At 43.1% G+C, this 27,513-nt stretch overlaps 1 protein-coding gene across 1 annotated transcript; it reads left to right on the top strand.

Annotated features, from left to right (window-relative positions):
- The first annotated feature begins 3,222 nt into the window (after positions 1 to 3,222).
- LOC121568076 (double-stranded RNA-specific editase 1) lies at positions 3,223 to 27,008 on the top strand. The gene is given in 12 exon segments (XM_041878650.2): positions 3,223 to 3,600; positions 10,420 to 10,446; positions 17,723 to 17,797; positions 19,904 to 20,332; positions 20,335 to 20,876; positions 22,026 to 22,140; positions 22,456 to 22,624; positions 22,786 to 22,940; positions 23,050 to 23,218; positions 24,124 to 24,305; positions 24,428 to 24,606; positions 24,793 to 27,008. Coding segments are annotated over 12 exon segments (2,328 nt in total). The 5' UTR covers positions 3,223 to 3,491; the 3' UTR covers positions 24,970 to 27,008.
- Positions 27,009 to 27,513: the final 505 nt, after the last annotated feature.

Raw genomic sequence — 27,513 nt, 5'->3', positions numbered from 1 at the left:
AGAATATTCCTGGAAAATGTGGGGTAGGTGCAACATAAGACAAAAAAATGATAAGGGTTTGAGTGAGAGGACTAAGGGTTTGATTGAGAGGTGGCCACACACCTCTCCAAAGTGTGCACAGTTCATATGTAATCTTCAGGTGCTTTTCTGAGCTCTCCTAGCTGTGCCGTTGAGGAACTAGAGCAAGCACAATTGTAGTTGTTTTGTTTGGAACATGGCCCTGCATCCCCGCCATCACACAATTACTGTTGTTTACGCAATACAAAAAACGGCCCATTGTAAATCGCAATCTGGGTCAAGTGGGAGTAATTTGAAATCTTGTTCTATTGCCAACATGACTAGCTAAATTATAAAATATAATCTTACAGTGTTAGGTTTTCAGCGGCTAATTTTCTTCACAATAGACAAACATAGGCTCATTCTGTTCAGAACAACCCAGGGTATGACACCATGTCATCTTGTACATCAAACATACCGATCATAAACGTTGACACTGTATATGACATGAGTTTTATGATATGGAAATGTGAAGTAGCCTACACATTTGGATGGGTGTGTGGTTTGCTTGTATGACATCAAAGCAGTATTTATTATAATCCTCAATGTCTCATCTGTCAAATTACATAGAGTCCTCTTAATTTACAGCATTTCACTCACTCAGACAACAAAACATTAGCAAAAGTTGCTCAATTAGCAGGAAGGATGGGGGCTAACTTCAAATCAAATCAGTAATATCTAACAATTCACAACAATACACACAAATCTAAAAGTAAAATAATGGAATTAAGAAATATATAAATATTAGGACGAGCAATGTCGGAGTGGCATAGACTAAAATACAGTAGAATAGAATACAGTATATATACATATGAGATGAGTAAAGCAAAAATATGTAGTATGAGTAGTGTTCCATTATTAAAGTGGCCAGTGATTCCAAGTCTATGTATATAGGACAGCAGCCTCTAAGGTGCAGGGTTATGTAACCGGGTGGAAGCCAGCTATTTAACAGTCTGATGGCCTTGAGATAGAAGCTGTTTTTCAGTCTCTCGGTCCCAGCTTTGATGCACCTGTACTGACCTCGCCTTCTGGATGATAGCGGGGTGAACAGGCAGTAGCTCGGGTGGTTGTTGTCCTTGATGATTTTTTGGGCGTTCCTGTGACATCGGGTGCTGTAGGTGTCCTGGAGGGCAGGTAGTTTGCCCCCGGTGATGCGTTGGGCAGAACGCACCACCCTCTGGAGAGCCCTGCAATTGTGGGCGGTGCAGTTGCCGTACCAGGCGGTGATACAGCCCGACAGGATACTCTCAACTTCTTGTTGCGCGCGGTGCTCAAGTTCAGAACGTCTGTCAGTCAAAACCCATACAGAGCTCTGAATCGCAGAGCCTGAGCTCTGATGTCATTGATAGAATGTTACTGTACAGCCACTGTGTCCCAATTTAGGCGCTTATTAGTGCCCAAATCTGCCATTGTCAACCCGTATACAGGTACGAATGTAAAGGGCTAACTTACATGAGCTGCATCTGAAGTTGGATGTGTTCATATTCACTTCATTGTAAACAAACCCCTTTCTGATTCGAAACTGAGTGCAACTTTTCATGACTCGTCCGGGAAATGGGTCTATATATGTAGTTCAGATGGGCTTGGTTCATTTGAGGTGAACCACCACCCCCATACATGCCACAGGGGGCAGTATAGGCCTAAGAACCGGTTTCTCATCTGGCGTTGTTCTACTACAGCATACTATCAAAGACAGTACAGTATGAAGATAGGCTAAAACTGCTTCTCCAATTGAAATCCCAGATCACACTTATAGGCGATGTCATGGCGACGTTGGCTAACTAAGCTCATGTGTAGAAACATGTAATTGGGTCTAACGGTCGTCTCGCGCCGAACTGCGCATCTGCAGGCTGTCAAATCAAAGGCACTCCTTCGATATCAAATTGTTTTTGACGAAAATGAAAATGTGTCAGTTTGTCACTTTCATGAGGTTGGAGGAATAACATGTTCAACTACTTAAGACATTGACTCGAATCTATGTTGTGTCTTTAGATTTCGAGAAAATTAACAACTAAGGAAGATTTTTTCACTTCTCTCATTGACTTCTCAAACCCCAAACTCCGGCCTGGTCTGTTTGGTCTGTTTCGCAAGCGTTCCCGGAAGTCTCACGATGTTGTGCCTCTGGGTTTAGAAACTCAGTGATACTATCTGTCAGGTTTTGGTTTGAAAATATCTGGATTGCGTTCACTGTTCACTGGGGGGAGACAGAGGTCCACTAGTAAGTTATACCGTCTGGTTTGTGTTTTCACGAGACCCACGATGCACTACTTTTCTTACTGTATGCATTTTCTTACCGTATGTATAATGAATATACAATTACAGTTAATCTCCCTCTCTTTATGAAGGTGTGGAGTTTCATAATAACCCCGGCCAGATTTAGCTGATGCCTGAATGATAGTAGACATGGACACTAAGTGCTGTGGCGCTTCTACAGTACGGAGTGCTAAGTCCCCCAGCCGGGGAGCCACTGGTGCATGTCAGGACAATAATTACCCCCAGGATTAGAGAGGTCTGGATGGGGGACTGGTGGAATGGAGTCTTGGGCTGCTGACACAGGGAAACACACTCTGAGAGCCAGCTAGTGTGCCTGTGGAAATTAGTTTACCTGAATGTGACACTGGGGTAACTGTGGCACCATCACAGCAATGGGACAATATAGATCCTTTAAATTAGTGTGAATCGGGTATGTTTCTGTTTCTTAGATGGCATTTGTTGGCCAAGGTGATGGTCATTTGGTGTGTGTGTGTGTGTGTGTGTGTGTGTGTGTGTGTGTGCACGCATGTGTGTGTGTGTGTGTGTCTCCACAGATCATGAGGGTCCCAAGGAGAGGGTGAGATTGGCTACCGCTGGAGTGACGTTTGTTCGTTTTTAGCATTCATATAAAAGTACTGGCTGGAGAGAGAGAGAGAGAGAGAGAGAGAGAGAGAGAGAGAGAGAGAGAGAGAGAGAGAGAGAGAGAGAGAGAGAGAGAGAGAGAGAGAGAGAGAGAGAGAGAGAGAGAGAGAGAGAGAGAGAGAGAGAGAGAGAGAGAGAGAGAGAGAGAGAGAGAGAGAGAGAGAGAGAGAGAGAGAGAGAGAGAGAGAGAGAGAGAGAGAGAGAGAGAGAGAGAGAGGCATATTTTTCTATATTCATTTGACAACTGTTTACCATGCTGGATCAACATGCCAGACATCACCCTCCTCCTCCTCCTCCTCTGTCATAGCCTGACTGCCCCTCCTCCACGTATCCCTCTCCCCTGCTCATCCTCCCAAAGTTGAATGTGAGGGAAGGAGGGAGGGTCTGCGCCTAGTGCCTGTACAGTACTTAGCAGAGTGAGAGAGGGAGGGGAAGTGCAGTGCCTCCTAGACTCTCCAGGCTAAAGAGAGCCTAGGGGCAACAGGGCAGCCTAAGGGGCAAAAGGACTGCCTAGGGGCAACAGAACAACCCTGTTAGGCATGGCTGTGTTTCTGGATGGCTCCCAGGCCACGGGGACCGTGGGGGCCTATTACTGCTTGATCCGGAGGAGGTTCAAGAGGAGGCGCAAGAAACGCTCCGAGCGCAAAGGTACTCCACTCCAGGATAGCTCTGAGGGATAGTCTTTGTGTGTGTGGAGGGGAGTGCTTGTGTGGGCTTGTGTGTGTATCTGTAGGTCTGTGATTTTTGTGTCACTGTATGTAACATTGATGTATTGGTTGACTGACTAATGCAAGGATTGTGCTTGTGTATTTGGTATTTACGGAGTTATGAGCGTTAATACTGCATATGTTGCGTCTGAGAATGATGCAGGCAGTTTTCAGATATTGGAAATATGTCATTGAGTTTGTGATAACAATATGATGGAGAATTCAGGCATAGAAATGTACAGTGTTGTGGTTGAGTGCCTCGAATGCATTTGAAACGTTTTTGAGGTAGAATAGTACTAGTTTACTTCCCACAGAAACAGAAACATCTATTTGTGTTGTCGTATTTGTGTTAGAAGGATCAAGAACTGTGTTTATATCACATTTCATCTTCCAAGGGTTTTTCCCGTTAAACAGCGCTATAGTTATCATACATTTAACTCTGAACCGTACTGTCAGTGCCACTCAGACTTCACACACTATATACAGTATGCATGACGTATTCTGCCATTTTCTGTGACAGGATACAGGCTCAGTTCCACGCCCGTTGCTTTGGGTAATGGCAATAGGCAGATATATTAACTTTCAAATTAACTTTCTGCAGCGATGGGGTAACCTGTAGTCTATTGCAAGGTGAGCAGATAGGAGTTTCAATTCAGAGAGGTGTCCATGCGGAAAGTATAAACCCTCCTTCCACTCCTGGGTTTTAATCTCTGGAGCGTGGATACAGCATGGTGATAGGCAGTTTTGTCTCTTTGCATACTGTAAAGTATCCCGATCATACACGGTCTTTGAGATTCAAAGTTCTACTAGAGAAAGGGGAATCTGAAAGGGGATTAGGAATGTAATGGTTAAGGAAGAAATTATCTGATATGTTGATTTATAAAAATACAAATAAAATAATATTCCTGAAGTGGATGGACTCTTGTGTACTTGTTTCTTCAGTTCCCCCCCCCCCCTATATAGAGTCTGGAAGGTATAGAGAGAAATAGCAATAGCGTCTCTCCGCCAATGCCTCGTTGGTCAAAGCCTATGGGGAAATGAATGTTTTTTTTTTGAGGGTTTTTGGATAAATGCCGAAAATAAGGTCTATGTTAAACACAGGCTTAGGAGATCTTATATGTTTTGTTCTATGAGATCATCTTCATCAGTTAACGTCACTTTTTGTGAATTTTTAAGCGTTTATATAATTTAAAAGCACAAAGCACATAAAGGCTTCATAATTCATAAAGGTCATGTTAACTGACAGATATTATCTCACAGAACAAAACGTATAAGATCTCCTAAGCCTGTGTTTACCACAGACCTTATTTTTGGCGTTTATCCCAAAACCCCATTCTTTCTCCATTAATTTTCCACATAGAAATGGCTGAATGAACCAGAGGTAACTCATTTCTGATTTTTAGGACTACAAGCTGGTGAGCTCTATAGACAATGTCTAACTTTATAAGAAACAAGAGGAATCCTCAGAGCTACATAATAATCTATCTGTTCATGCATTAGGAGGAAGGATTATTGTAGGGATTATTGCTTTGTTGCTATAATAGTCTGTCAAGAGCTAAACAATGAGCTGCCACCTTGGCATATTAATCATATGAATTAATCAAAGGGAAGTTCAGCAGAACCTTTTAATTATTAGACACGTTTAATATTCTGGCATAAAACAGCCTCCCGTGACTGAATGACTAAATCAAATCTATTGTAGTGGAACATTTAGTAAGGATATTTGGGACTGAAGATATTGTTGTCTCTCAGAGCATTATCTGTAATGTGCTGCCTGCTGAAGTCATTTTTGTAATATTCTCGCTTTGTTGGGTTTAGACATGATTGTCAATGGCTGCTAATATTTCAGTGGCTAAATAACTCTGAAGCTTACTCGGCCCACCCCTCACATAATATTTAAATGCAGATTCCCTGTTTTCATGAAACACTCAAAAGGCAACGCAGTAATGACTTTTGTCTCATTCTTTCCCACGTATAAAATACATTAATTTAGCTGTAATCCATTGTAAAAACAAGGTAAATAGTTCAAAAGTATTGCTAAGAGTTTTCCAGTGTTTACACCCTGCACACTGGGAAGCTATACATACCATCATTTCCACTGTACCTTTATGCTAACTGGTGTGCTGCGAGGTGAGGTGAAGTGTGAGTTTAATCTACTGGGGAGAAAAGTGAATTCCAGACAAGGTAAGAGGATGGATGTGCGCTGTGAGGCGTACACGGCTGCTCTGTGAGGCGTACACGGCTGCTCTGTGAGGCGTACCTGGCTGCTCTGTGAGGCGTACACGGCTGCGCTGTGAGGCGTACACGGCTGCTCTGTGAGGCGTACACGGCTGCTCTGTGAGGCGTACACGGCTGCTCTGTGAGGCGTACACGGCTGCTCTGTGAGGCGTACACGGCTGCTCTGTGAGGCGTACACGGCTGCTCTGTGAGGCGTACCTGGCTGCTCTGTGAGCCGTATCTGGCTGCTCTGTGAGGCGTACACGGCTGCTCAGTGAGGCGTACCTGGCTGCTCTGTGAGCCGTATCTGGCTGTTCTGTGAGACGCACCTGGCTGCTCTGTGAGACGTACCTGGCTGCTCTGTGAGACGTACCTGGCTGCTCTGTGAGACGTACCTGGCTACTCTGTGATGCTATGGGATGTGTCTGTCTAGTCTGCCTGAGCCGTACGTCGTGAATCTCTGTCAGTCTGTCTGTCAGACATAACAGTATCCTCTTCTCTGATAGGTGGAGTTGATAGTGATACTTGATAGTGGCTCTGCTGTATCCAGATATTCCTGGTCTCCAGTGAACCCTAAGATAGCTGTGTTCTGTTCTAGGTTGTTCTAGGTATATGATTAAATGAACCTAGGTTGTGTTGTAGCTTTGGCTTTGGTACCACCGCCACTATAATCAGTGGTGCAGTGGTACCTGGAGAAGTAGGTATACTCCAATTTTGCAACACCCGGTGAGGAAAGGCACCCTGTGTGAAAAATTCTATGAGAAACAGTGACACACTAAATGACCTAAAATGATAAATCCCATATTGGTCTCTAACAGTCAGACCAACCCAAGCTGTACTGTGCAGTAGGCTAATAGTAGGTCTACTATTGAAATAGATAAATGAGGCTGTCAATTGAGTCAGAAATACACAGGTTTCACACTTTTTAAACAGAAAAACAACACAATCGGATGTTCTAAGTCCACAACAATGCTTAAACCACATCAGGAGACCACCATTGAGGTCTGGGAAAAATCTATGAAATTTAGATTTTTTTTGTGTAGTTACGCTTTAATTGAAGTGTGCAGGCACCTAGCACTGTTTGGTTAGCGGAAACACTGTTGGCCATGAGATCGAGTTTGCAAAACAAATGGCCACTGGATTAATGCAAATAATCATGAAATCATTCTGCCAGGTAGGCATAGGCTACTTTGTAGTTAACATTTCATTTAGAAGGTTTTTGGGAAAGCATTTTAATCTACCAGAAGACTGTTAGGCCTATCATTAGCGTTGCTATTTTTCCTGTTCTTTAATTGTTTGAAACCTGGACGTTTAAATTCCAATTATTTTATAAAGACGTCTTACCTTGCGTCAAAGTAGCCTATAGCCAAAATCCCACCATTGCAATTATTTTATAAAGACTTCCTCATTTGCATTCTCCTGTTCTATTGGTTTTCAACTTTCTTTCATTGTCTAGCAGGCATTATCCTAGTCATATTAGCATCCCATGATAGTTGTTGCATCTTTAGATCTCCCCTCTTTCTACATATCTAATGGATATTTCCATCTCTGTCCATGAAACCACTTGCATGTGCGGTGAACATTTTAGAACATGTTTTTTCTGCAAATTGCATTTTGTAACATTCGAGGCCTACTGCCGTGTGCACATTGCTGCGCTGAAAATGTGAATAAATAATAGTTTATCAACATTTTAAGCTAAACATTCTGATCTGTTGCGTCAGCCTTATTAATTGACATGGCGTATACCTCCACTACACTACTTTGATATGCATCGAGGGGATTAAGAAGTGAGTATACGGAATGCCCACTGAAAAATAAGTGGGTATATGGCGTATACCTGCATATACCCTCCACTACACCACTGACTATAATGTTACATCCAGATGACCCCCTCAAACAGGGGCCACCTCTGCCTCCCCATCCCCCTCCTCACCCCTCTCCTGGCTAGTCGGCCTGTCTGTCAACATTACCTCCAGACCTGGTTAATCCAGGAGCCGTGAAGTGTGAAATTCAACATCTTCCCTTTCCCTTCCTCCATTCCCTCCCTTCTCACCCAGAGATAGAGGAGCACCTGGCCTGGCCTTGGCGGCAGCGGCAGCGGCTGAAGACAACGATAGTCATCTGTTGTGAGCTACGGGGGTAGTGGTGCGGAGAGAATAGCTGGGGATGGGAAGAGAGCTGCAGAGCTAGGCAGAGCTAGGAACCTGGAATCTCTCATCTGTCGTATACCTGCCTGCTGAGCAGCTGGAAATAGTGTGCCTCCTGAATGTACGGTGTGGGAGAGAGTGCAAAATCCCCTGCCTGAGTCTAGGAAGGTAACTGACTACATGTGAAACAGTTGGACTGTCACATGCAGGGCGTTTACACAGTAGCAATTTTCAGCACTGGAGGCCAGGGACCACAGGGCAACCTGTGATGGCGTTAAATGGATTTGATCCGACTGCCTGTCATCCAGCTGGATAGGAAGGAAGAGGGCTGCTTGGGTGGGTTGCGTCAAGGTTTCAGGACTTGCGGCGGCTAGAAGAATTTAACAGGAATATTGGCTTCCAGTCCGACTTGGTATTCCCAGAAAGATCAAATAATATCAACTTGTGATTATGATTGTATGTTCAGCTTTTGTCTTCATCATACCTGCAGACCAGAGGCTGAGAGAGATAAGCATTAGAACTAGTTTACATTTTAACATTACAGTGACAGACCCCTCTGCTCTGCCTAGCCCCGTAGAGGGGACTCTGAGGTGACAGAATAGTATGTGTTTGTGTGTGTGTGTGTGTTTGTGCGTGCGTGAGTTAGAGAGAGAGGTGACTGAATAGTGTGTATGAATGCCAGGCTGTCATCAGCATAGATCTGGAGACTTCACTCCCATCGGAGAAGACCCACAGGGGGGCTGACCCGCGATCCTAGCCCGTTAAGTGACACTGATTAGCGTGTAGAATATATACAGCGTCCCTGTCGCCCCCTGCGCCGTCATAAAGATTTCACAGGGGACTGCAGCCACTTAATGGCCTTGAAGACCAGGGGAGATTTTATTAGCTGTGCAGCAATGGGAGCACTGACCTATATTACCCAGGGCTACCATTTACAATAAAATGGACAGGACTCACCCTTACTAAGAAGGTCCTTTTTCCTATATCAGACAGATTTATATATACTGTAATGCTTTTTGATTTATTGCAGTTCAGTTTCAGCCCATTTCAGGGTTTAGATTTTCATGTGATTTCGCCCTAAATGTCACATTTCCATCGACTACTGCAACAATTCAAGGATTCTTTCTCTTGGAACTTTCAGGCTAATAGCCACACAATTTGTATCTGACAAACTGAAAAAGGTCAATCAATAAGATTTGGTTGAATTTGCTTGGTGAGATTTCAAGGCAATATTATGTTCCAATATGATTTTCCAGATTGCATTATAAGGTCAACAATTGTGGGATTTTAATAACATGTCATTGTTAAATCTTCAATTAGCTCCCTCAGCTGGTACAATATTGCTTCAGAAGAAAATAAAAGGAAAAGCTATGAACTAGCCTACTGCTGAGTTCCCTCTCAATCTAGTAGTTGATTGTGATTCATTCTATAACCAATGAGGTACTATGTACAGTAGGTACTCTGTTGATTTGGTTGGTTTGGTCTTCTAGTTTGATACATCTTATGTTTGGATTCTCTCTTGCAAACTGTTATAGGAAAGCAAATAAAAAGTAGTGAGGTACAGACAGTCTACTCCCTCTGTCTGTTCCTTTCAGCTCTCACATTCCTCCGTCCACCATCTCATCACCTCTCCACGGCACATCGATAAGTCACGCCTGTGGCTTGACGGGGCCTGGTCGAGGGTCCTATCCTGCGTGTCTAAAAATGACATTTCACGGCGAGAAAATGAAGGGTTTGAGAGAGAAATATACGCCGCCGCTGCTGCTACCGGCAATGTTCAAGGAAGCTTTTTGTGCCGGAAGGCACCGACACCTTATTTCTCCCCAGTCCGCCCAAACCCAGTGGATCGATCCATCTGCATTAGACCACTGAGGGATGGCTCTGACAGTTGGTTTCAGAATTCCCCTCCAGCTGTAGTACTATTCCACTTCTAGAACCAGAACTTTCTCCAACTTCCATTCATCAATGTCTCCTCATGGGTTGTCTGGTTAGCTCTGACACCTCTGGCTGGTGTCTCCCTCACAGCATCTCCCATCATCATCATGAGTTCACCATTGTTTTCCTCTCTGATGGGATTTGAGTCAGTGGTTTATTGAGGGTATTACCAGCTCTTGACAAGGGTTGATGATGATTCACTGCTGATTGAGAGCAGGGTACCAGGTGGCTAAATACATATTGTGGTGAATTTCACAGTAAATGTAATGTTAGTATATCATAACATTACATTTCATATTTCCACATTTTCCCTCCTGAAAATTCGAATTGTTCTTTTTCATCACCAGAAAGCATGGAATGGGTTTATCCTATCTTATCAGGGGACAAACCTCAGATTTTATGGAATATAATTTTTACATAAGATATAATAATAATATTCTTATTTTCTCTTATTTTCATAGGTGTCATCAGCAAAGCAATGACAGAAGGTATGTAGGGTGCTCATATTGCCTAGTTCTATGCCACTTTAATCAACTTTAATACGGTCCTTCCATTTCACAGCATGTGTGTGTGCTCATGTGCAAGCCTGCTTGTGTGTACAGTATACTGTGAGTACATAACAAGATGTGTAAGATATGTTCTGCCTGTGTATCAGTGTGCAGTGGTGCATGAATGTCTATGTATGTCTGAGACAAGAGTGTATTATTTGAAGGTGAACAACACAGGCAGACAGTGTAACTAGGTGTTGGTCTCTGTGGTCCAGGCTGTGTGAGATACTGTCTGTTTCTCCATAGGACGTGCATGACAGGCTTCAGACAGATCTATGTATCAGACATACAGCTCCAGACTCTTGTGGGTTTCCTATTAAATGCATCTTTACACCACACAGAAAGCATATGCTGCTATAGATACAGTACTGTAGAACCACATATTTGATGGTGGATCAGCAATGTAAATATGGCTGTAGCAATCCTTTATGACTTTCACGTGTTGGTCCTTAGGATGAAGTAGTCTGCTCGCATTGATTTGCTAATATCGTGGTGTGATATTCATAGTCCTAAGACTCCCAACATTGATAACTTGGGGATAGTGACTGTGAATAACAATAAGCTCAAATGTGTTGATGCTACATATCCTTGTAAACATATGCTAGCTAAAGTTCTTACGAGAAAACTTCAATCATGTTTTTAATGTGAAACCTTTGAACATGAATGGCTAACAGAGGCTATACAGGCTGTGGATACGATACAATGTTGATATCTGTGAGCTTTGACAGTGAACAGAATACCACTCCAAAACCTTGAAGTCTGTCTCACTACTTCCTTTTTCTTCAAACATGTGTACACAAACTCACTCACAGATAACTACATTTGTTGACATTTTCTCATTCTGCCCCAGCTAATTTCTGTCGCCCATTATCTTGGTGAGCGAGTGACAACCTAAGCCTCAGTTTCCGTCTATCCAGCACACACAAAGCAAGCAGCCAGCATTTCCAGCGAGGCGCCAGGGCTCGGCAGCCTGATAACATTGTCAGTGCTAATGTTTGGGAGGAAGGAGTTGAGTGGCGGCGGGGTACAAGGCCACTTCTTGTCACACAGAGAGACGAGATTACACTGTTCAGGCTGAGAGAGAGGCTGGTTAGTTAACACAAAAGCCAGCTCTGATCTTCGAACAACCAAAGCAGCTTAACAACAAGGCTTTCTTGGTTCTACTTGTGATTTACGTACTCTTACTATGTTGTGCCCCATCCACTGTTGTGTGTATAATTATTGTGTGTCCTCCTCCTAAGACTGTCTAAAACCAGGCTCTTAGAAAACCCCTGGGAAAGCTGACTGCCAAAAATGAATAAAGTAGGCATATGGTTAACAAAATACTCTGTATGTAGCACTGTGCAATACCATATGCGTCAAAGAAAGGAAGGTGAAGACCCTCTTCTCAGCCCTGTCCCCCAGGTCCTAGCACTAAGAGCAGCATTCATATCCTGCTCATTTCCCTTCCTGGAATGTGCATTGACCACAATGCTGGTTCTGGTTGTTGTTGGTCCCCTACAGGGAATATTAGCTCAGCTATGGCGCCTAGCAGTCTACAGCCATGTATGTGGCCTAGGGGAAATATAGCAATGGGCGCATTACCACACCAAATGCTTATTGCTATGGTTGTGGCCATTTCAGTGGCCTGCTGTGCTGAGAGCTGTGCAGCGCTAGCGCTGTCCATGGTGCGGACTGCTGACAAAGAGCTACTATATTCCTAATGAAACCTATTTTGGAGGCTATGGCGGCTATGGCCGCTGCCCTTTCATTAATACCCATCTGGCTCCCTGCGCCTGGCCATTATGACTCTGACACATTTTGAGCCAACAGCCACGCAGTTGCCTCCAGCACCATGTTAGTGGAATAGGATGTGGTGCAGCTGGGTGGCTGTAAGGGATCTGGATGGATGATGCCATTATAGCAAGGTTGGCTATCACTAGCTACAGACACCTTGGTTCAGTGAGAGCTCATTTTGGCGCTGACATATGCTTCATCACTCAGCTAAACTGATATGTTCATGCAGGTCCAAGGCAATATGAACCATCATAGACCTGGTACTTCATTCAGCATTTGTCCACTTGAAAGTGAGAGCGAACCAAACAAAGATGACATTTAGACAAAGTAATGAGTAAGACTGTAACTTAACCCAGACCATATGAATCTTCAGTGATGCAAATATGACGCTTCCTCTCCCTTCACCTCTGACCCCTGTCATGGAAACACCAGCAATTACCCACAAGGCCACTCTCCAGGAAGTGACCGTTCACTGCGAAGGTCCCCTGCTAAAGACTGACAGTCACCGGCCCCCACAGCCAGGAAAGCAAGGTCCCTAATCCCTAGCTAAGAGTGTCACAGTAAAAACCATCCCCGTCAACATTCGTTTCAGCCCAGAAAGCAGTGATGATAATTATCTGGTCATTCATTAACTCATTAATTTCCTGCCTGGTGGATGACATGTAGAGTGGCAGTTTGCTGATTAACCTAACGTGAATAACAGCAGCGTCGCGTCTCTTATCGTCCTGGAAGGCGAGCGCCGCTGTCTCACGGTGAGAGCTACAGCTTAAGACGGGGGGATGCTAGGGGAGGTGACGGCTCTCTGACAGGCAGACAGGAAGGGGGAGGCAAAAGGGGTGTAGGAAGAAATGTGAGCGATGTCATTTAATAGCTTAGACTTAATAAGGTGGCAGTTGCAGAAGCACTGACTAAATGAATAGTTTCTATTATCTACTCTGCTTTTCATGTTGACTACATCAACAAACGTGTCGTTTGCTCCCAAATATTATTGTATTTTCTCATTGTCATTGAATGAGAAAAGTTGTAAAAAAGCTCAAACTTTTCAGTTTGACATTTTTATGGGTTCTATATGTAATTGTGTCTGCACACTCTCCTTCTTGAAAGTGTCATTACTGAAGTGAAATGGAGTCTGTATTCCTCAATCAGTCTGTCTGTAGTGGCTGGCCTGATTGGATAGATTCAGCAGGCTGCTTTTCTGTGGGAATGCTTATCAAATGCATCCGCTTCAAAGCAACGGCACCAAAGAAATGCTGCTGCGACAATCACAGATCATCTCCATTCCATTGCCTCCATTTTCTCTCATCTGCAGGAGAACTTTGCATTTGGTTGCTTTTGAGAGAGAGGACACCAATTATACTGTCCCAGTCTATATGAAGTATTTCTATCAAAATATTTATTGTTTCGATTTGAAACCCTCAGTCATTTAGTGTGTCTAGATTACTCCAATAGTGTTTTGAAATGGTATGTTTGAGCAATAGGTGCTGCTGTGGTCCTAGTTGGATATATCCACTCTCTGAAACACTGAAAATGTGCCCTAGAAATCTCAGCTTCTTTTTGGGCCTATTTGCAATTGTCCTTCAAGGGTTTCTCCCCTCTCTTCTGAAGAACAACTCTGTGGACAACACAGAGAATTTATGTAACCCCCTTAGTGTTCCTATGAAGTTACTGCATCTCATTCTGTTGACTACTCTTCCCCATACAGAAGTGCTATGTTGTTATCGACACACCACAGACCACGGGGGGACAGAATACAAACCTAACACCCTATTTCATCCTATAGGGAGGAAAAGAGAGAACAGGCTACTATTTTCCCACGTCTTGGCTTTGGTCAAGATAGATTGTGGAGATGAGTATTGGGAAAAACGACAGCATGCCCGATACAATACAGCTTGTATTGACTGATGTATAAACTGTAGATTCAATCACTATTTAATTATATGATTGTCACGACTTCCGCCGAGGCTGCCTCCCCTCCTTGTTCAGGCAGGCTTCGGCGTTCGTCGTCACCGGCTTACTAGCCACTGCCGCTCCATATATCATCATTCCATTTGTCTTGTCTTGTCAATTACACACACCTGGTTCTTATCCCCTCATTAGTCCGTGTATAAGTGTTCCCTCTGCCCCCCTTGTCCTTGTGGGTGATTGTTTAATTGTGAGAGTAGTGTAGCTCGGTGGAGCTACTCGTACCTTGTTATTGCCGGGGTAGATATTTCCCCTGTGCCTGTTATTGTTGGAGCTACCGTAACCTTGTATTGCCAGGGTAGATTTTCCCCTGTGCCTGTTTCGTTTGTCGCTATCCAGCGCTATTTGTGTACGACGGAATAAACTCTGCATTCGGTGATTACCCTCCTGCGCCTGACTCCTTCTATCACACTCATCACAATGATATCCGCGGCTAATTAATATATGCAACAGCTTCCTTAATGCCCTGTGACTGTAGGGTGGATTGGCTGGAGAAATGTCCTGTATAAAATTGAACAGTAGAGTTAGATTAACTTAAGGCCATTTTTCTGTTTTACAATTATTATATTGATTTACTCTCTCTCCTTTCTCCTCCTCTTCTCCTCCCTCTCTCCCTGACTTTTCGCTCTGTCTGTTTGTGGGTTGATATAGTATCTGAGATTAACTCCATGAACGGTAGTTTCCTCCCGATGGCAAGGGTATATCGCTCGGCCCATTGCTTCCTACAGTTGCTATCACTGTCATGCACATTTGTTTGTTCTGGTTACACTTAACTTTACGCTCGGTAAGCTATTTTCAGACATCCGATACTCTATTCCATCAGTGTGTTTCAATCTTATATACTATAGCATTGATACTGTATGTTTAACATGAACGTTTTTTCATGACTGTCTGGGGAAATATAATTTAGGTATTATATATCTGGAGACTTCCTGTGCTTTCTCAAATGAACCACATAGGCTACTGTACTGTATAGTGTGTGAACTGCAGCATTTTACAGAAGATCTAGTTTAGGGGTTCCCAAATGTTTTTGGCCCGAGACCCCATTTTCATATCAAAATGTTTTCGCGACCCCACCAAGTAATGTAATCAACGGCCAATGTTCACTTTCTTTATTTGGGCTATGATAGTTTATTACAAATCAGTCTGACTGTACTTTTGACAGTATTTAAATCTGAAGGAAGTACAGTGCATTCGGAAAGTATTCAGACCCCTTGACTTTTTCCACATTTTGTTACGTTAAAGCCTTATTCTAAAATTGATTAAATCGTTTTTTCCCCTCATCAATCTACACACAATACCCCATATTGACAAAGCCAAAACGGGTTTTTGAAATTTCAGCAAAAAATGTTTTTACAATAACTGAAATAACACATTTACATAATTATTCAGACCCTTTACTCAGTACTTTGTTGAAGCACCTTTGGCAGCAATTACAGCCTTGAGTCTTCTTGGGTATGGCGCTACAAGCTTGGCACACCTGTATTTGGGGAATTTCTCCCATTTTTCTCTGCAGATCCTCTCAAGCTCTGTCAGGTTGGATGGGGAGCGTTGCTGCACAGCTATTTTCAGGTCTCTCCAGAGATGTTCGATCGGGCTCTGGCTGGGCCACTCAAGGACATTCAGAGACTTGTCCCAAAGCCACTTCTGCGTTGTCTTGACTGTGTGCTTAGGGTCGTTGTCCTGTTGGAAGGTGAACCTTCGCCTCAGTCTGAGGTCCTGAGTACTCTGAAGCAGGTTTTCATCAAGGATCTCTCTGTACTTTGCTCCGTTCATCTTTGCCTCGATCCTGACTAGTCTCCTAGTCCCTGCCGCTGAACACATCCCAACAGCATGATGCTGCCAACACCATGCTTCACTGTAGGGATGGTGCCAGGTTTCCTCCAGACATGACGCTTGGCATTCAGGCCAAAGAGTTCAATCTTGATTTCATCAGACCAGAGAATCTTGTTTCTCATGGTCTGAGAGTCTTTAGGTGCCTTTTGGCAAACTCCAAGCTGGCTGTCATGTGCCTTTTACTGAGGAATGTCTTCCATCTGGCCACTCTACCATAAAGGCCTGATTGGTGGAGTGCTGCAGAGATGGTTGTCCTTCTGGAAGGTTCTCCCATCTCCACAGAGGAACTCTAGAGCTCTGCCAGAGTGACCATCAGGTTCTTGGTTACTTCCCTGACCAAAGCCCTTCTTCCCTGATTGCTCAGTTTGGCCGGGCGGTCAGCTCAAGGAAGAGTCTTGGAGGTTCCAAACTTCCTTCATTTAAGAATGATGGAGGCCACTGTGTTCTTGGGGACCTTCAATGCTGCAGAAATGTTTTGGTTATTTTCCCCAGATCTGTGCCTCGACACAATCCTGTCTTGGAGCTCTATGGACAATTCCTTCGACCTCATGGGTTGGTGTTTGCTCTGACATGCACTGTCAACTGTGGGACCTTATATATACAGGTGTCTGCCTTTCCAAATCATGTCCAATCAATTGAATTTACCACAGGTGGACTTCAATCAAGTTGTAGAAACATCTCAAGGATGATCAAAGGAAACATGATGCACCTGAGCTCAAATTCAAGTCTTATAGCAAAGGGTCTGAATACTTATGTAAATAAGGCATTTCTGTTTTTTATTTTTAATACAATCGCTTTGTCATTATGGGGTATTGTGTGTAGATTGTTGAGGATTTTTTTTATTTAATCCATTTTAGAATAAGGCTGAAACGTAACAAATGTGGAAAAAGTCAAGGGGTCTGAATACTTTCCGAAGGCACTGTATAGTTTCAAATGACTGAAATGCATCAGAAATGTATTGGAAAGTTCAGAAGATCATCAGGCAATGATTTTGTATGATCTTCTGTGTAGAAAAGAATGCATCTTTCTTTTTACCCCAGTCTGATTTAGGGTCTAGTCATGTCCATTCTGAGTCCTGTACGGCTTGTAGAGGGAAACAGAAGACACATACGTGTTCCTGAGAGTCTTATCTTTCAGTGATGGGGTCATATTTTCTAACTTAAACGATAGAGCCACATTTGTAGGAAAAAAACCGAAACCGCTCTGTTTATTACAACTGCATCTAGCGGCTACCGGAGGTTATTGACGTAACCCTGGTTCTATGAACCAAGCACGATTTAATTTATTTTATTTCAGTTTGGGAAACGCTGAGCTAGTTGAAACCGAGGGATAATGGGACCGATATTAAAGTCACAAAAGACTGCCCAGACCTTTATGGTCTGTCGGCATTGACAGGATTAGTCCAGATGCTGAATATATATGTATAATATATACTCTAAGATTAACCTTAAAGGAAGAGTCAATTTCCTCTAGTAGCATCTTATGTTTTTTTTAATTTTGCTGTGTGACATGATATCTTTTCCAAAAGCAAGCAGTAGTATTTACAGTGGAATAAATTATATTCATAGCAAGATATCTCATGATGCCTTTTTGATGGATGTATGTGGGTGTGTATGCGTGTCTCTGACTGTCTGTCCTACAGGTCGAGCCGGTGTGAAGCAGCCCCGTAACCAGCCGAGGTTCTTCACCATGGAGGGAGATGAAGAAGAGAGCATGAGTGAGTCCCCTCCATTTCACCACACTGGTCCCTATACTTGCTGTCATGTTGTTATGCTTGTGAAGTGCTTACACACACTAATAATATAATATCCCTAGTAGTGCAAAACGATTTACTCGGTTATATGTTTTCAAGTTGAATACTGCTATCAATAACACAACATTATTGGAAGGAATCCAGTGAGGAGAATTGTAGGCCTATAATGTATTAAATCTCCTCTCCCTGATTTGTTTGTGTAGGATTGACCTTGAGAAAGTGTCATCAGACTGTGTTTCCTGGCTCAGGAGGGTAGGATCAGAGTTTAATCTCCCGTTCAGGGGGAGATGAGGGGATATGTCCTGCGTTATTTCAGACCGTTTTAAGAGACGGATTCTAAGCTTGACCCCCTGCTCTTCTCGAAAAGCTTCTAAAACCCCACAGAGTACCTCCTCTAGGTTCTGAGAGCAGTTATAGTTCAGCCTTAAACTGCCTGTAACAAGCCTGGGAGGGTTATTGAGGAAAGGAAGCTCTTTCTATAGTCAAAATACAGGGTTTGTCAACAACAACAAACAATTCCAAGCCCAATGGGGCTGTCTCATGTTGTAAGGTGCAGAGAGAGAGAGAGGGGCTGTATGTATCTATGGAGCAGATGTTGAATTCATTCAGCGCAGTGCTTTGCCCCAGGACCATCACATAGATCCCATTACACACTTGACAGTTATGATGTTAGGACATGTTGTATGTTAGGACAGCCCTAATCCTCCTGCTTCCCTGTTACACCAAGCCCAACCCACATGGGAGCTCACTTGGATTACTGTGTCGGTCAGGGACGTCCTTGCTGCACAACACACAGTTGAGGGTTGTTGGCAGGCCGATGGGTATACATTACCAAGGTTACTCAAGGGCTTTCTGGTTAATGTGTGTGTGTGTGTGTGTGTGTGTGTGTGTGTGTGTGTGTGTGTGTGTGTGTGTGTGTGTGTGTGTGTGTGTGTGTGTGTGTGTGTGTGTGTCAGGGTCAGAACTGAGCATGGTTGGCGGCGGACAGTGTTGTCGTGGCGTGGTCAATCACAATGCTCTGTTGTTAAATAATCTCTCTTTCCCAACAGGGTTGTAATCACTACTCCCCTCCTGTTGAGCTGGGCGCTAGCAGCATTGTGTTTTTTACACTGTTTATATTTTCTCTTGCATGCCTGTTATTTACATTACCACAACTACCAGCCTAGTCACAAAAAAAATCTGATATATACTCTGTACACTTTGTTTTAGAAAATGATGATATACAGCTTGGTCCAGAGCTAAATTATAATGAAAAGAAAACTATTATTTGAATACATTTTTGACTGCAGTGGTGCATGAAAATCCCAGAAAACACTTGTTTGTTTGTCTCTAGCACCTCCATTTTGGGAGGTGGCGATATCCTTATTTTGTCCCTCTTCTCTCCAAGCCCCTTTTCACTACCTTCTTCTCTCCTCCTGCATTTTATACAAGGATGTATTTGATCCCTGAGCGCCGAAAGGAGTAACCTATCGAGCTTTTGCTGGAGGATGTTATAAATGAAAATTTACACCAAGTTCCATCAGCTTTGTAATCAGGACGTGGCGATATGTGTTCCTCCAACCACAGCTACACCTAATTTATTAATACCATGATAAATACAACCCTTACAGTTAAATTGGTCATGTAGTCCTTCACAGGACATTTCTAGAAGTTTTGAGAGCCAGTTCTTCAATAACACAGATGAATAGATAATCAGGAGCCAGATGACAACACTGAAATGTTTAGACATTTTGGTGGGGTTACTTTTGTATTTACACTGCCTATGTCTTTGGTAGTGCTTATTCTGAAAAATATATAAATAAATAAAATATAAAGATTTTCCTCAGAAATCTGTCCTTTCATCAAGTTTTTTTCAGGCCCCCTTTGATTGTATTGAAGGTTAATGTTGATACTAATATTACTATGTATTTAACATACAATGTTTTCTATAATGACTACTTATGAATCTATCATACATAGGAACACACATCACTTGTCCAGTTACAAAGAGAGATAAAGGAATCTATAAATTTTACATTTACAAGATCCTGCAACGAAGGCGTTGTAAGTTACTCTTTCTGGGCACCGCAGGTTCGAGCAGCACCGATGTTAAGGAAAACCGCAACCTGGACAACGTGGTCTCCTCCTCCAAGGAGGGGTTGGGGGGTGAGGGGGCAGCTCACCTCCCTAATGGGGGCAGTGCAGGGTGTGGAGGGGGCAGGAAGCGTCCCTTAGAAGAGGGTAATAACGGGCATCACAACAGCAAGTACAGGCCCAAGAAGCGTAAGAAAATGCCCGGGCCCATTCTGCCCAAAAATGCCCTGATGCAGCTGAATGAGATCAAGCCTGGGCTGCAGTACAAGCTGCTGTCTCAGACCGGTCCGGTCCACGCACCCGTGTTCGTCATGACCGTCGAGGTCAATGGGCAGCTGTTCGAGGGCTCCGGCCCCACCAAGAAGAAGGCTAAGCTCAACTCGGCTGAGAAGGCTCTGCGGTCGTTCGTTCAGTTCCCCAACGCCTCCGGGCGCACATGGCAATGGGCCGGACGCTAACGGTCAACACAGACTTTACCTCCGACCAGGCTGACTTCCCGGACATGTTGTTTAATGGGTTTGAGACCCCGGCCCCTCCGGAAGAGTCCTTCTACCTGGGCTCAAATGGTACCAATGGCTCCTTCAGCTCCCTGGGACTAGTAGAGTACCCCCTGCTGGCGAACTCAGGTACTACCGCCCTGAGTCAGTCCTCGTTAGGCCTACCACCCACCCCGTTCGTCCCAGCCTTCGTCTCCCCCGCTATTGCCAAGAACCCTGTCATGATCCTCAACGAACTACGACCCGGGCTAAAGTACGACTTTGTGTCAGAGAGTGGAGAGAGCCACGCCAAGAACTTTGCCATGTCCGTGGTGGTTGACACACAGACGTTCCAAGGCTCAGGCCGCAATAAGAAGCTGGCCAAGGCCCGGGCGGCGCAGGCTGCTCTCTCTGCCCTCTTTAACATGCAACTGGACCAGACACCGTCCAGACAGCCTATACCCAGAGAGGGCCTGCAACTGCACCTGCCACAGGTAAGAACTACTACTGCCCACACCACGTTCACTAAGATACTGTTGGATGACATGCTAGTTTCATATGGTTATTTGAAAAGCTTTACTTTGAATGTAAGGCACAGAATAGCACATAGTAACCTTATAATGCAGGACAACCCCCCCACACCCCCCCCCCCCTCTCCCCATCGGAAATCTTGTGGAGCAATAGAAAAATTGTAGTAGTATGCAGAGACTCTTCTTAACTCTATCTGGGTGGTTTAACCCCAAGAAATAAGAGAGCAATGGTCAGATATGTCAGTTTGGTTCATCCTCCATTGCAGGCAGTATTCAACGTTCACTTCCTATTAACTATTCTCAGTTTAATTGACTTGATGGTCTAACCAGCTCATTATAAGCCTCTGACAGGGCTTAATTGAAAAGGAGACGAAGCTTTGAGAGACAGTGGTGCATTACAGCCTTGAACGTTCCACGTTGCTTTGTGTACACTCAAATCTATTTACACATCACTTAATCCCGTACCCCTAATCCCTCCTGCCTGAGATAACGACTGACGAGGCAAGGTAATTTAAACTGTAATCTTAATTAACATCAGCTCCTGAATGCTATTCAAACATACCTATTGATTAGACAAGCTGCCTGCTCCGTTGGCCTGCTTTAGAACAGATCAGTCAATGAAGCGGATGGATGATTTGCGTTGCAGCGTTTAAGCTCCCTGGTGTCTTGTCTGTCACTCATCCCTATCTAAACCCTTTTATTTGCAGTTAGTATGTCTGATCCCTGAAGAAGTAGGCACCTCTAATCTATTATACTGCACTAGCCTGTCTTCTGTTCTGTTACCTGAGCTTCAGTTTGAGAAAGCAGTGTCTCATAGGGGGTACCCTGGATTGTCATTGCCTCGATGATTTCTAATGTACACATTCATGTGGAGGTTTTGGTTAGATTTTCAATTGATCATAGATGTTTCATCAGAGCTATATGATAAGTCAGAAAGGTGGTCCTCATAATGTTTAATCTTCTCCAGGAACTTACCCCTCTCCTCCCTCCCCTTCTCTGTGTCTTGCCTTCTATTCTGTCTGGGTTTAGTCTCTGGTTTAAGGCCTCGGTTTTTCTTCTGATGTTATGATGCCGAAACCCGGTATCTCATGCTCTGCTTGGTGGTTATCTCAGGTTCTAGCTGATGCTGTGTCCGGTCTGGTAGTTGACAAGTTCAGTGAGTTGACGGATAACTTCACATCCCCGCACGCACGCCGGAAGGTCCTAGCAGGCATTGTCATGACAACAGGTACTGTTAGAATAATTTTATTTTCCCAAAGGAAATTTGACTTTAAGTTGATTGTTAATCTCTGACTCTCTGTCAAATGGAGAGAGCCCCACTGGTGCTGCATGGATCACAACTGGGGGTTTCATTAGAAACTAATCACGAAAAAAATATGTTTGCCTAATTTACATTGTATATTAGGTATCACTTTACATTTCCTAGTTGATTTTATCACTGCATCATGAAACAAGAGAAACAAATGATATACTGTATTCAGTAGATGTAGTTTATATACCATTTTAAACTATTTTCGTCTCACAATCCACACGTCCCGCCCAGGCACCGATGTCAAGGAGGCACAAGTGATCTGTGTTTCCACGGGGACCAAGTGTATAAACGGCGAGTACATGAGCGACCGCGGCCTGGCTTTGAACGACTGCCATGCTGAGATCATTGCTCGGCGTTCCCTCCTTAGGTACATGTATGCACAGCTGGAACACTTCCTCGGGTAAGTCACTGTAAACACGGAGACTGGGTTAGTAGAGACCGACTGGTCAACAACAATCATAAACAATTTCATTTTACCGGAAGAAACAAATGCCAACGTTACCCTTGTCTTACCCAGCGTCCGCCTGTCTCTCCGTCTTTCCGTGTGTCCGTCTGCCATAGCAACAACAGAGAGGAGCAGCAGAAGTCGATATTCACGAGGTGTGAGAACAAGCAGGGCTTTCGTCTGAAGGAAAATGTGCAGTTCCACCTGTACATCAGCACGTCGCCCTGCGGAGACGCACGTATCTTCTCACCCCATGAGGCTGCCTTTGAGGGTGAGACTTTGCCCTGGGTGGCTCTTCTTCTTATGCTTCTTCTTCTTCATTTTAAAATGCTTCTTCTTCATCATTTTAAAGGCTTATTTCCTTTCCATTTCATCCACAGATCAGGGAGACAAGCATCCTAACAGGAAAGCCCGTGGTCAGCTGAGGACCAAGATAGAGTCTGGAGAGGGGACCATCCCTGTGAAAGTCAGTAACACCATCCAGACCTGGGACGGGGTACTGCAGGGAGAGAGGCTGCTCACCATGTCCTGCAGTGACAAGATCGCCAGGTCTGTGTCTATCTTTGACACCACTCCTTTTTACTAGGTTGTATGTTTTAACAACCAGTCAAACTGTAACCATTCAGAAGGTGTCCAGTCATTTTCATGGAATGAAGATTTAAATATGACTTTCATAAAAACACCAACAATGTAAATCTACTATTTATGCCACTATTGTGAACTTTGTCCGACTTTTCACAAGTCAGAGATAGCCGCAAAGGCTTTTGCTTGAGGAAATCACATGGACAGCAAAAGCCCAGAGAACAAGCCTTGAAGAAACAATCTAACAAACTTTACTGAGATCTAAAGTGAATAAATCAACAATATTGTTCATGATTACACACCTGCAGTTTGAGGAGCTGTTGCAGTTCCTAGGGCACACCCAGCAGGGATGCCATTTCCGTGGAGATTAATCAAAGGCCTAATCACGGCTCTAGCATAATCATACCTGTAGCACTGCTCTGTTGGCAGAGTGTTACACAAGTGATTGGGACTTGAGAGAGAGAGAGGTTAGCTAGCCTGAGGAATGCACTAATCAGAATCATTTGAATAGCATCTGACTCCAGGCAATAAACACCCTTCATCACTAAAAGTGGAGCTTAATTTTCAAAAAATAGGAAATGTCCAACTGAGAGGCTATTACATATTATTTTCTTCAACTCAGGTTGCATTATTAGGTGGAGAAAAACAGGGTACAAGAAGACATTTTCCAATTCAACCTCTGCGTTCAGACTGATCGAAATGTTCAGGGTAAAATCCGAAAACTCAAAATAGTTTTTAACTTAGACTTGGGTCTTATCCATACCTTACACTCAGAAATGTCTGTGTTTTGTGGTGGTAAGACTCAAAAGGTTGTGTGACTCAAAAGCAGTGCATCCCTATGATCAGCACTTCTCACTACGCCCTTCTCTCAGGTGGAACGTAGTAGGGATCCAGGGCTCTCTGATGTGTTACTTCACGGAGCCCATCTACTTCTCCAGCATTATCCTGGGCAGTCTGTACCACGCAGACCACCTCTCCAGAGCCATGTACCAGAGGATCGCTGACATTGAGGACCTGCCTCAGACGTTCAATCTCAACCGGCCACTTCTGAGCGGTTCGTCCTACTCATCCTACATCCTACTCCTACTTAGTTTATGTCAGACACAGCCCCTGGATTGTCCTGAAAAAATATATCTCACAAAGGAATCTTTTTAAGTCACTTTCTCTTCTCTGCAGGAATAAGCAACGCAGAAGCACGGCAGCCGGGGAAAGCTCCTAACTTCAGTGTGAACTGGGCTGTGGGAGACCAGGGGTTAGAGGTCATCAACGCCATGACAGGCAAGGACGACTTGGGACGGCCCTCGAGGCTCTGCAAGCACGCCCTCTACAGCCGCTGGGTGCGCCTATACTGCAAGGTAGGCTACTTAACCCGCACAACACCTTATATACTCTCAGGTGGCTTTTGCTGTGTGTGTCTGGGTATGTTCCAAGAACTCAATTTACCAACGTAAATGTTTTCGTGTTTTTTCACTTGATTGTTGAATAATTTCTTACCGTGTTTTATTCTTGTCCAATTAAAACCTCTCTCTTCCTGACTTTAGCTTTCACAGACTCTGAGAATCAAAGGTGCCAAACCCAGCTTGTACCATGACGCCAAACAGGCAGCGTTGGAGTACCATGCTGCCAAGCAGACTCTGACCAAGGAATTCCACAAGGCAGGACTGGGAGCCTGGGTCAAGAAACCTATCGAACAGGACCAGTTCTCACTCCAGTCCTGAGTGGATTGTTTTCATAGAAATAGAATGACTATGTTATTCAAAAATGTGTATGGGTTGTTATCATGGGAGGAAGAGGAGGCTCAGATGAAGATACTACTCCTACCAACTGTTTAGACGTCATTTGTTCTGTGTGTGGATGACACTCACACAACCCTTGTTCCCTCTCCTGATCACTCCACTTTTGACCATAAGACATTGAATTTGGTTGAATTTTGTCTTATTGTTTTTCTCAATGACTCACTGTAAAGGCTTGTTTTCATTATTGTTTGTGTCAAAATAATTATGATTGTTATTGATGTTTCATTAGTTTCATGATGTTTATTTCACTTACATTAGTAACCTAACACGTGAAATATGACAGCTGTAAAACTGGAAACCTGGGATTTTTAAATGGATTTTGTTGATACATTTTATAAATCAATACATGCAAAAATCAACTGAAATCAGTTGGCTATCTACAGACAAACCTTGTCTACACTCACTGTATGATTATGCCAAATATATAGAAAGCTTTCAAGCTTACCTCCCAGTAGTGGTCATAACAATAGCTATTTTTCTGTCTTCTTCCTAAGTATTAGTGTTGTGGCCGTTCCTCTTGTCTTGAAGGCTGATGTCCTCTCTTGCACTTTTCATGTGCAGTCTTTTCTTTGTTTTTGCTGTGAGATGTAAAGCATTGCACTGTCTGAGGACGATATGTTTGTTTGTTTTTGAATAGTGATAGATACGTGTGTTTTTTGATTCCGAAAATTTGATTGAGAATGCTTTCTATACTGGTAATGACATGTTTTATCTAAGTCTATCTGAAGTAGGCCTACTTAACTTCTGACAAAGATTTGATTCCTTTTTCCCTTTACAGTCAATTACATAAATTATACTAAAGTACATATGGCCTTTGAAACGTACATTTCTATGGAAAGATATTCTTGGAGCGCGGTTATTTGCTATGCAATTGCAGGATGGCTCACACTCTTGTGGTTGCCAGTCAGATGCAGTGGACTTCATGTACTGCTTTTTATTTGAACACACACAACATTTTGCTATCATCATGTACCATTTGTTGAGAGCTTGACAAAAAACAACTGAAATTATTTTAGCTCATATTTAGCCATGAGTGTTGAGGTAACTTGAGCTAATTTTCCTTGTCTGTCATCATAAGCCTTCTTACCTCACCAAAGATGATTTTTATTTGCTTTTTGTTTCTTTGTAATGTTTGTTTGTACAAAGTATCTGGTCACTTAATTTTGATTACTGTGTTTTATACTGCTCAATGTCATCTCTTTGGACTATTTATTTTAAATGAATTGAATTTGATCCCTGTGTTAATGTAGCAATTTAAAAGTATGAAACTGTAGATCATTTTGACCTGTTCTGTGTCGTTTTTAACAATTAACATGTTACCAAAAAAAGAAAATATACCCAAAATATATTTCTAACAGGCTCGGAAATGTTAATGTACAGTACTTTATCCAAGTATACTCATTGGAATCGAACTTCACTCGTGAACAAGCCCATTTTGTAATTTTCCCCCATCTGTATTGTCACACCTCTCATCTGGACTTGGCATGTTTTCTTATTTGTTTATTTTGAATAGTTGTAAGAATCCACAAGAATCAAGGCAATTGCAGTTTTTGAAAGGGGACCAAGCACAACTTGTGTTGTTTTAAAAAAACTTTAACTGCATCAGTAGTGAATGGCTGGTTAACCATTGTGAATAACCTTTGATCACTCCGTCCCAACCTTTGGTTATTATGAGGGGTCTTCTCTACGTATGTCTGCTTTCTCTGACCAAGTTTTGAGCGTTGACTGTGAACTTTGACCGGGTCTTTTGCCGTCCTGTAATGGTTCATGCACCGTTTGATTGATGTGCCCAGTCCACTGTAGTCTCTAGAATAAGGGCCTTAATGCATGAGTTCTCGCTATTAAGCATGAGGAAAAAATGTAATAAAACAAACCAGATAAATAAAAATCATACATGTAGAAAATGAGAAAAGACCTATAAATGAGAAATATAATAAATGGTAACATAGTTAGATGTTGTATATAGTTGTCTTTCTTTATTTCATACACTATTTGCTGCCAAGTTCACTGCATTAAGTAATTGCTAATTTTATACACAAAGATAGTATATTGACAATACAATATTTCAAAACATGTGACAGAAATGTATGAAAAGTAAAAAGTGACACTATGATGATTTTATAGAAAATAGCATAATAGCAATGGTGTTAACACAATGCTAGGCAGCTGCTCTGTTTGCATTACATTTTTTTTACATTTTAGTCATTTAGCAGACGCTCTTATCCAGAGCGACTTACAGTTAGTGATTGCATAGATTTTTCGTACTGGCCAAATTTTTCGTATTTTACCAAATAGTCCATATTATGGCAAGAACAGTTCAAATAAGCAAAGAGAATGAACTATCCAGTGAAAATCTAATTTTTTAAAGCTTATATTCTGTTTTCTCATACCCAAATAATGTTGTTGACTCGTCCTTTACTTGTAGTTGTGGCCAAATAATAAATTAGAGAAAACCCACTCAGTTAA

This window comes from Coregonus clupeaformis, chromosome 6 (assembly GCF_020615455.1).
Source record: "Coregonus clupeaformis isolate EN_2021a chromosome 6, ASM2061545v1, whole genome shotgun sequence".
NCBI classification, from domain to species: Eukaryota; Metazoa; Chordata; class Actinopteri; order Salmoniformes; family Salmonidae; genus Coregonus; species Coregonus clupeaformis.
The sequence above is the reverse complement of the archived record's forward strand: the minus strand, read 5'-3'. Positions and strand labels throughout refer to the sequence as shown.